This window comes from Alosa sapidissima, chromosome 6 (genome assembly GCF_018492685.1).
Source record: "Alosa sapidissima isolate fAloSap1 chromosome 6, fAloSap1.pri, whole genome shotgun sequence".
Classification (NCBI taxonomy): Eukaryota; Metazoa; Chordata; class Actinopteri; order Clupeiformes; family Clupeidae; genus Alosa; species Alosa sapidissima.
This window is the reverse complement of record NC_055962.1, coordinates 2,455,254-2,466,108: the sequence shown is the minus strand read 5'-3', so window position 1 is coordinate 2,466,108 and position 10,855 is coordinate 2,455,254. Positions and strand designations below refer to the sequence as shown.

General features: G+C 40.9%; 1 protein-coding gene across 4 annotated transcripts in view; it reads right to left on the bottom strand.

The window, feature by feature from the left end:
• aig1 (androgen-induced 1 (H. sapiens)) overlaps nucleotides 1–10,855 on the bottom strand; it is a 107,895-nt gene that overhangs the window by 42,081 nt on the left and 54,959 nt on the right. The window contains exon 1 of one of the 4 annotated variants that reach the window (XM_042095040.1): nucleotides 3,215–3,266. The exons of 2 other annotated variants lie outside the window; for them this stretch is intronic. Coding sequence is in view for 1 of the 2 variants with exons in the window: in XM_042095041.1 (XP_041950975.1) it covers nucleotides 9,585–9,614 (30 nt within the window). In the remaining variant the exon portion in view is untranslated. Of the gene's footprint in view, nucleotides 1–3,214; nucleotides 3,267–8,484; nucleotides 9,615–10,855 lie in introns of those variants that run through there. One more of the 4 variants, XM_042095041.1, reaches the window with a different exon arrangement.

The following is a 10,855-nucleotide window of genomic DNA, read 5'->3' as shown; positions in this document are numbered from 1 at the left end:
TTGTAAGTTTATCACAATAAAGTGTGTTTGTCTGAACATCTGCCTGTGGGGTATTCCAGAAAGCAGGTTTACTGGCTTAACTGGGTATGTTAACCCAGAGTTACCGGTAAACCTGGGATTTCAGTTCCAGAACGCTCAAATATGATCAGGCTATGTAAGTAACTATGGTAACATAGGCTCTGAACTTGGTAGGGGGTAGGTTTTGTTCAGGTTATGTTCAATTATGTTCGGTTATTTCAGTGCATGTTCAACCAGGCCGCTATTTTTACACTTGTCACACAATGACGTTTCATTTTGAAGAAGGTCCGATTGACAAAGAAGCACAAAATCATGTAATAGTTATCCGTGGAATTAGCCGTGAGAGGGCGAAGACCACGACATCACATGATAGCCCATCCTTTCTTTTCCAAACGAGTTTTTCAAGAGCGCTATAGTTTTCTTGCTGAATCCTAAATTGGGCTAGGCTACTTGAAAAGCATTCTCGACTCCATCCCTTATTAGGCTACGCATGGATTTAAATAGAATAAAATAAATCTTAGCTAGCCAACACCATAGGACATTTACCTTTGGCTCACCAGACATCGGATGGGCAAAAAACATCTCAGACACACTGAAGATATAATTACAGTGCAGTAGGCTACAAAAAAAGAGAAAACATATAAAAAATGAATAAACTAGATGTACCGCAGAGCGGTACAAAATATGACCGCCGCCCAGTCCAGCACATTTTTTCCACAAAAATAAATCACGCTGAAAGGACTATATGATTCTAACTGTCTCACTATTGCATTATCCACACTCAATTCTCACTGATATCTGCTAGACAACAAGTACCAAAACATGATTAGTTCATAGATTTCACATGTAAAATTCATTTTATACAACCCCACCTCCATCTTGCCTGTTCATAATTCTGAGAAATTCTTGAATTGTGTGCATGTGTGCATGTACATGTTTATGTTGTGTGTGTGTGTGTGTGTGTGTGTGCGTGCGTGCTTGTGTGTGTGCCTGCGTATGTGCCTGTGCATGCAAGCGTACATATGTCTACTGTGTGAGTAAGTGTCATACGTATGATTACTGTGAATATATGTGTGTGTGTGTGTCTGTGTGTGTATCTGTTTGTGCACATGTGTGCACATGAAATGGGTTAACATGACCCCTGGAGGCAAACATACAGAAAAAAAATGGTCATCCTAGTCCCTACAGTTCTCAAGATATTCACAGAGAACTGTGTCTGCCCTACCCTCCTTTCGGGGTTACATGCCCACCAAGTTTCGTGTACCCCGGTCTTTCAGTGTCCCGGGAATCCTTGTTGGTGTACGTCACTAAATGTACACATACATTATTTTATTGTAAGGCCCCCCATGAACGAAAGTACACAAAACTTGGCATGCATTCGGAGGGTGTCATAATGATCCTACACTTTTAATTCCGTGCAGTTTTGACCTTGTCAGCCAGAGATATTGTGATGAAAACACCTAATTTTTTGCTTTTTAATTTTTAACTAGGTGGCGCTATACATGAAATAAGTGGTAATGGGATGGGTTGACATGCCCCCTTAAGACCAACATACATAAAAAAAGTGGACCTCCTAGGCCCTACGGTTCTCGAGATATTCACAGAAAACTGTCTCCGGCCACCTACAGGCCAGTTGGTGTATAGTAACATAAATTAATTTATTGTGTGGCCCCCCATGAACGGAATTCCACGAAACTTGGCGTGCATACAGAGGGTGTCATAATGATCCTACACTTCCAATTTCGGGCAGTTTTGACTATGTTAGGTCACAGATACCTGCGATTACAAAACCTCATTTTTACTTTTTTGTGTTTAACTAGGTGGCGCTATACATGAAATGAGTGGTTATGGAATGGGTTGACATGGCCCTTTGAGATCAACATACAAAAAAAAAATGGTCCTCCTAAACCCTACGGTTCTCGAGATATTCACAGAAAACTGTGTCTGCCCTACCCTCCTTTCGGGGTGTCCAGTCCAGCGGGGGGGCTACAGATCAAAACGAAAAAAGCGATGGTTCCATGCTATCCATGTGGGGTTACATGCCCACCAAGTTTCGTGTACCCTGGTCTTTCAAGAAAAAAAAAAAATATCTGACTAAACCTATATGACCGCCGCTTCGCTACGCGGTGGTCATAATAAGTTATATTGACTACATAACAGCTCAGCCAGGTATTCGTGTTGTCACTAGTTTGGTTAAGAATGCCGATGGCATTTGGGATAAAATATTTTTTCAATAGGCTACACTTTTTGCCTCTCCAAATACTTGAAATTATGTGCATCGATGATCGCTCTCCGACTGGGAGTTTTTGTAAGGTTAGTAGGCTATTGGAGACGCAGAGCATATCTCGGACGCAGACGCTTAAGTAGCCTATTGCTCTTTTTTTGTTATTACAGTTCTCTCCTCCTCGTAAGCCTCGACTACTCCGCCTCTGAAAAATACGGTGCTCTTTGTTTCGCCGGTTTCACTCATGGTTTTGACTCTCAATAGATGATGCCTTTATAAGTTCGCCGTGAATGCGCACAACTCTAGTTTATCTAACACAGGGTTGATTGAACTAACTGGTAACCGGTGTTTTGGAACCGACAGCTCGGGTTTAGTCGCCACAGGTTCAGACAACCCAGAGGTTTTATCTCAGTGTTTGTTAAACCTCCTTTCTGGAATACCCCTCTGGAAGAGTCTTGCGCTTGGGTCCTCTTGCCGAGAAACCTGACAAGTAATGGCCTCCTTACACCAAACAACTTTGACAAGAAAAAAAGCTGTTGAGTTGGAGTGCTGCCTGGAACAATATGTCTTTGTTATTGAGTTGGTGCTCTTAGGTTGAGGGCTTGATCAAATGCAAAAGTTAGAAGATACCTAGGCACTCAACTGGTGAAATTGTTAAAATGCCTTTATTTTATTGGCAGATCATGATTAAAAAAACACTTCACACTCAAAAGCCTTTGTCAGGAAGTGAACAATCTCTGAGACAAGTCTGTTTCAAGTCCGGCGCAGCCTAGCGACCCACTACTTGCCCCATGACAACTCCTAATCCCCATGGACAATTCATTCCCTACACTGGACTATTTGAATTTTCTGACACTAAATAGGATTAATGCATTATCATACTGGATATGTAACATATATCTCAGGTGGCTTTAAACACCATGTTCTATTCTCTACACCTAACTATCCTATTCATTTATCATGTATACAGACCTTACTGCTCTGTAACTGACCCTAGGCAGATGGGTCAGGCCCTTGACTCATGGATCTGCTCGAGGTTTCTTCCTTTATGTATCTCCAATTCTAGGGAGTTTTTTCTCACCCCTGTTACTCATCAATATTGAAACATCAATATGAGTGGGTGAACAGGTGTGAAACATTGGATCATCAATTAACCAATGGCAAACAAAGGTAGCCACAATCAGATAAAACATACTGTAGGTGGCCAACAGGGGGCCTCAAATCCACCCAGCAAAGTAAGAGTCCATGAGGTATAGACAAACATAAACATGTACATCACACATACAATAAGCTTTTTTCAAGTCTTTAGGAAATGGCAGTATTCTACATCTTCATTGAGACCTGGGTAAAGGGTTGCTTTTAATTTAAAAATCCCAAAACACTCTTGTTGATTCAGTTGCTTTAATCTATTTCCTCCCCTTACAGTTTGTGGAATGTGATCAATGCCAATTGCCTAGGATTGAAGGGTCACTATTATGTTTATCCTTAAAATGACGAGCCATTGGGTAATTGTCATTTTTATTTTTTATCCTGTAGTTGCCGTTTAGTCCTGCCAACGTAAAACACATTACAGAGTGGACATTTTAACTTGTAAATAACAAAAATCGTTTTACAGTTAATAAAATGTTGTATTTCATATGATTTGTCTCCATGTGTATCATGAAACTTTTTGCATTTCACCACATTAGAGCAGTGATTACGCTGACCACACTTGAAACTGCCACAGGGTCTAACTGACAGCCAAATGTTTCTTGAAGGTGCTGGCAAGTAGCTGTGAACAAGTTTATAATTCAAAGTAGGTGAATGTTTAAAGCTAAATATGGGGGGTTCCAAAAATGTTTTCTCAAAAAGACATTGCATTGTAGTAGACTCCAGTTTTTCCTGATAATGTTCTTAAGTGGTGTGCTTCTGTACTAAATTTAGTGGAAAAGAAAACCCTTTCAGAGCACTGTCTAGAACTCCCACTTTCTAAAAGGGACTGCTGTTCTAGATTTTTTGCTTTATTCTTAGCACTTTGGAGGACTGCCTTCTTGTAACCTCTGAACAAATATTTTTCCATCTCTGTAGCCTTTGTATCAAAATAATTTATTTCAAATTTTCAAATCCTTCTAATGGCGGCCTTACATTGTACGATTTTTGTCTGTTTTCACAGTCGGCAACTAAATTTCCAAAGTCGGACAGAAATCATGGGAGTTGTACTGGAATCGTGGCGCGCTCCCGTCAACTAGATCGTTAAGTGTAAGGTGCCAATCTTAGCGGTTTTAAGTCAGTCGGAGTCTGCCTTTTGCCGTTACGACAATATCAAACATTCACATTGTGTGAGCACATAGACTGTTGATGCTTTTTAGGTTTTACATGGGAGACCAATGGGTTTTATTAGTAAGTCGTGTTGAAGAAATCCCACACACTGTCCTTTACGCATGCAAAATGGCATTTACAAACGGAAGTTCAGGAGGAGCGTTTTTGAAACGGAATTTTTGGCAGAGAACCCATCATGACTGTCAAGGGGGGTGGGTCTGGTCCGCCAGAAACCATTGTTGAGCCTTTTGGTGTCATGGGCCTAATTCAATGAAACACCCATGAAGGAACATACCTGCTTGATAACCCCAGTGAAATGCTCCTGAAGGCTGTTCTGTTGGTGATGTTATTTGCCCACAAAGATTGATTTCTTAGTGATGTTTTTGGATAGTAAATAGGCTTGATTGTTGATTGGCAGCTATGTAAAATCCCCTACTAGGAATTTAACATCTCTCCAGTGTATATTTGAAATTACTGGAATTCGTAGCCTCTAGAATAATTTAACACAAATACAACTAATATTATTTTCTCCAGAGACAATTTCAAAAGTGATGTTTTATGACATAGACATTATGGATCTATTGTGATTAATTATTTTATAACATATCATATTTAGGAGGATTAGGGTTAGGTGTATGGTTAGGGTTAGGTTTAGAGTTAGGATTAAGGTTAGAGTTCATGTGTCATGACAGTATCATGTCACTATTATGTCGATACTGTCAAGTAAAGTGTTACCCAAATCTTTTCTGCAAGTGCACAGACTTTTGCACCACCTTAGGGATGAGAAGTGTCTCATATGTATTGTGTGTGTGTGTATCAGGATTTGTAACTGTAAAAATGATTTGTGATTTAACAACAAAATAACACAAACGATTTTAAGTATTACTCATATGTCCTTCACTTACAAATATATTCCACAGGTACTAAACCTTCCACAGATGCTGTCTTTCAATTACGAAGCTATTCTGCCATTACGAATCTCTGCTTGTACAAGTATTTTCTACAAGTATATGAATACTTTTGAGACGATTCTGGCACTTCCTGTTGAATAGCCAATGGCGATGCTCAGGTTTGGCTAGCCAATCAGGAATCTAAGTTCACTCAGGGAGCATTGGTTTCACCCAAACTCAGGCTTTGGCGTAAGACAGCTGATACACAGGAGCTGCTGCTCTGTCGCCCATTGCTAAGAGGACAAAGAAAGGAATTTTTCTCCTTTAAAGTGTCTGGGAGTTTTTTCTCCTTCCTCTTTCGCCTTCCTCTTCCTCTGAGTGCCAGCATATTCAAGCCCTTCCCTAGCTGACCTTGGAGCCCCTGCACCAGCGTGTAGCTCTGCTCTGTTACTCTCCTAGCTGACCAAGGATTGGAAGCAGCTACATAAGCGTGTACTGTAGCTCTGCTCTGTTCCTTGGAATCCATTCTAATAATGTGTTGCTGCGCACCATTTCTCTTGACATTAGCTACAGTATTTAAGTTGCTTCCTGGCTTTCTCCATTGCACTTATTGCTAAATTGGCACATATTGCTATCCCTGGTTTACTCAAACTCAATTATCACAACTCTATGTAAATATATGCACCATCCAGGGGTGTAAGGCCTGTATCATCAAAGCTTGTTGTAAGCAACAGCCTACAACTACTAGACTATGTCTCCATTGTACTTTGTGGCTAAATGTAATTCGCTCATTTTGAATTGCTTGATAGGTGTTGGCTAATTGAAACATACATTCACAAACAATTTCAAATCAAGGCAACACTTTCCCGATTTTCTCCTGAACTTCTCCCCAGTCAGGGTAGAGCAGATACTCAATCCTTTTTCTCTTTCCCCTCCTGCTATAGCCGATCAACCGAGCACCAGCGCCGCAGAGCGGAGCTCCGTTCCTCTGTCCATGCAACATGCTTTGTCAATCCAGCAAGTTATGGGTGCCCCTTCGTGCAGCCCTCTACCTTGCCTTTCATTAATGCGGTCTCTTTCTCTATTCCAGCTAATCAATCCTCCCCTCTTTTCTTCCCTTTTCGACCCAGGGTGCTGCGCAACCTCCTCCCCCTCCCCCTGTAGCGACTGTGTCGCTACCTTTCCCCATCCTCTCCCGCCGGTGCGAACCGCGTTCGTGCCCGCATCTCTTTCCCAGCCAGGGACCCCGTCCCTGGTTCTCCTTCACCCCTCTTTCCCTGGATTGGTGCCACCACTCATGGGGTCACTGCATCATTCCAACAATTTTTTTTCCAGATCACACCCAGGTCAATCTATGGACATTATTGAATATTTAGTTTCTCTTTCTGCTCTTCATGTTCTGCTCTTTACAAACTCTCTTGCTTCATCTTTATGGTGCCTTAGTTGCCCTCATCCTTGGGCTGCATACACAGATCCTGCTGACTCCTGCCTGCACAGTGACTCCTGCATAATCCCGGCAGAGTATTTTGTCTGAGCCATAGACTCTGCCAAGCATGGTTTTTCTTGACATCTATTAATTAATTTTAGCTTCAAGATGGCTCATCAGGCTCTTCACTTGTACTGATCTTCATTTCAATGCCTAACCTACTCCAGCCTAGACGCTTGCTCTCATTCTCTAAATTTCTTCTCATGCTCTTGAATGCAAAACTGCCAGTATTAAAGTGTTTGCTGCCGGTTCATATTTATTCTCTAGATCGGCTACCATAATGCTAGGTAGCTCAGTGTTTTCTAGAAACGTAATACTGCAAAGAAGAAACCTGTAACACCCATTTATCACTTTTCAGTAACTATCCTTATATTCAAACCATGCGTACATGCTATGTAAAGTTTTCCCTTATAACATATATTGATTTTTATCTGCAAAATGCAAATTTTCTGTAACCCTCATTGGTTTCAAGGGCAACTCGAATATCTACCAACGCATATTGGTATTGGCACAGACCGTTTTAGGTTTCATTGAGGCAAATAATGGTCTACCCGACCACTTGCTCAAATAATCCAGGGGCCATAGATGCCAGGGTCCTTAGATACCTTTAATGTCACCTTATCTATAGCCTACAGGGTCCTAGCCAGGGTCTTTTCAATTGGGTTGCATTTTTTGGGGTGATCGCATCGATCCTGCTTGACTCCTGCCAGCGCTGTACACTCCTGCACAAACCTTGCAAAGCACTCCATGACCCTGGCTATGGGTCTTGCCAAACAAGCAGAATTGTAGATTGTAAATTTGTAATGTCAACTCATGAATCACTCATAAATCTTTGAATCACGTGCCATGAGTATCTGCAACTGCATCAGTCCTCTATTCCCAATGCACTAACCCATAGCTCTGCAACTGCAAGCTGTACTCCCCTGTACTGACCCCGAGCCCTGCAACTGCAAACTGTATTCCCCTGCACTGACCCCGAATTCTGCAACTGCAAACTCGTTGCCCTGCAAGTCATGATAACTTTGTTTGCTTGTTTGGAATGTCAACTCATAGATTGGCATAGATTGAAAGGATGGCTGCTGTCTGTGTTCTTTGTATCACATTTAAGTAGGCCCTTTAGCAAAGTAGTTTTGGCGACAGAGTGCAGCACCCCTTGGGGCTAGTTTCCCTAGAATTAAACAAACATCCTCTTTCCTTATGTTTAATACATTCATTCTCCTTTTTTGTACATCCACCTATATCCGTGGAGTTGGCCAGATGTTTGTTTCTCTAGCTGTCAGTCTCCAGTATGCCCCAGCCTACATCAATATATAACAGGCTTTCATGTGCTCACTAAAAAGTTTTGTGCTCACATGAAAAAGTTTCGTGTGCGCACCTGAAACTTTTATGTGCGCACATGAAAGTTTTGTGTGAGCACATGATGGCGCATGATGGCCACTGTGACATTGCTGAACCTTGTTAATTTTAACAGCAAGAAAATTGTCATCAAAAATGCTGGGAAACTAGGGATTTAATTGTAACAGACTTTATTTTTGCAGAGAGAACACATCATACTATAAATAATTCATTACAAAACCATACGACACTGCCATCTGACCCTTGAAAAAAATAATTTACTCTATAACTGTTGTGCTTTCCAAAGAGAAAGTAATTATCTTCACATAACCTACAGTATGGCTATCCTAAGCCATCAGCAAACCATGGCATTACCGAACGTTAGCGTTATGGCTAACTGTCAGCATTTTCAAAAGATTAATGTTACTGCAGTAAAAAATGAGTATATCCGATAAAACTTTTTCAGGTTTATTTCGGCTTGAAGAAGAAATGGAAATTACATTTCACATGTAAATCATTCTACCATGAGTACATACAAGCTACTGTTGTCGTTTGTGCGTTGTAGGAAGTGAAGTGGAACCAAGTGAAGCAAGTGTGGAAATGCAGTATTGGATCAATATGTGGTTTTTGTTTACTGATTTTAAAAAATATTTATTGGCCGTTATAAATGCAGACACCGATAATTTGTAAAATGCCAAATTTAACGTAATTCGGTCAGGCTTTAATTAGAATCTCAAGGGGTACATCCACATCATGAATGGTTTCTCACCAGCCTGGCAAGAGTGGTCCATTCTGCCCTCGTTCATAAAGGGAGGAGTTTGAGGGCATCATGAACCCTCCCAGGCCAGTCAATGTTGACATCCCAAAACTTTATACTGTGGTTCGCAACACCTTGCAGGATTACGGAGTAGAAGCCTTTGCCGTTGTAGTAGTCAATTGTGGTGCCAGAATGTCAATATGAGTGTCATCCACAGCCCCAGCACACTGTGGGAACCCCCATCTGTCACAGAATCCCCTGACTAGCTATCCTCTGACTAGCTGAAGGTGTATATTGTGGCTTTAGGGCACAGTTGATGGCAGCGAAAACTTGTTGGGTGAAAAATCTCGACAATCCCACACAAAAGAGGTGAGGGATAGATTGGAGCTCGAGATTGGTGGCCAGCCTCCACAAACACATAACCTCGCGCAGCTCCACAGGTACTGCCTGGTGCCATCTCGTATCCTGTCTAGTCAGCCTTGGACGAAGACACAGAGATTATAGAAGATTCTTCTCATTCTAAAATTGAGCAGCCAATCTCTTTCTGTCCAGTTGTCACAGACATGCTGCCACCAATCATGACACCCTGGTTGGGCCCAGATATTTCTGTAAAAGATGACAAAAACACACACACACACACACACATAAATATAAATGATTAGGCCCTATGAAATTATTAAAACACAGCATCTAAACAAAAAACACATGCAAGAAGGCTGTGTTCAAAACAAGCAGGCAAATGTCTATTTATCTATTTCAAAATTAACAATCTCATAGCCTATAACGACATGGTGTAGACTTACAACCTGTCTATAGGTCTGTCATGTTCATTAAATTTTAGTTGATAATTAGTTGATAATGGTCATACAATAAGGACATGGGTAGATAAAAGACATAGTCTGTCCCTATAAGGCTATGCCTTTCCATTGCTTAGCCTAAAATCAACAATATATTCATGTTATTTTTCAACACTTTACTTTACGTTTTGGATTACCCATGTAAAGTCTTATTGACTATTATATTATTACTATTATTTTATGTCATTATTATTCCTAGGCTTCTTATTACATTGCATGGAAATGCACTGTACTATTCTTACTAGGCTTCTTATTATTATTACAGTGTATGAAAATGCACTGCACTGTTCTTCCTAGGCTTCTTATTATTATTATTCAGCTTACCACTTTTTCCATACGCTATTTAACTTGAATCGTTTAACTTAGAAACTTCATTCAAACTTTTTCTGTTCCAACTGCCATCTGCTCAACTGCCTTGTCCCTGTGTCTCTCTTTATTCAATAAGAATACAAGGCACCTTCCATCCAACTGTCTCTCATCCATCCACTTCAAACCATTCATTCATCCATCCATTAAACTATGTCTATCAACATCCATTAACCCTTACGTGCCAGACTGTTCTAATTTCATATTTTTTTTTTAAGATGACCACATGGGCGTAGGTTTTGATTGGGACACTGGTGACTAGTCACCATCAATATTTTGAGATGACAAAATTGTGCCCACCAATATTTTAGCAAACTCTTTTGTGTTATTTGGACTGATTCCGACAGCCAGGACAACAGTAAAAGAAAGATTGGCTGAAACCGAAGGAGGGTTATCTGACATGCACGAGACTGTCAAAGCATACTTCACTTTGTGGTGGCACTGGCAGACAAGTGAGCGGGTGTGTCGGGTAGGGTAAGTGATCAAGGCTGTCTACCAGTACATTACCCAAAAAATACCAGTGTAAAACATTTTAATATTCCCTTTGCCCTTCAGCATGTACATGTTTGCCCCTTTTTTGCTTTGTAGATCAGCTTTGCCACCAAAGAAGAAAAGGGACATACA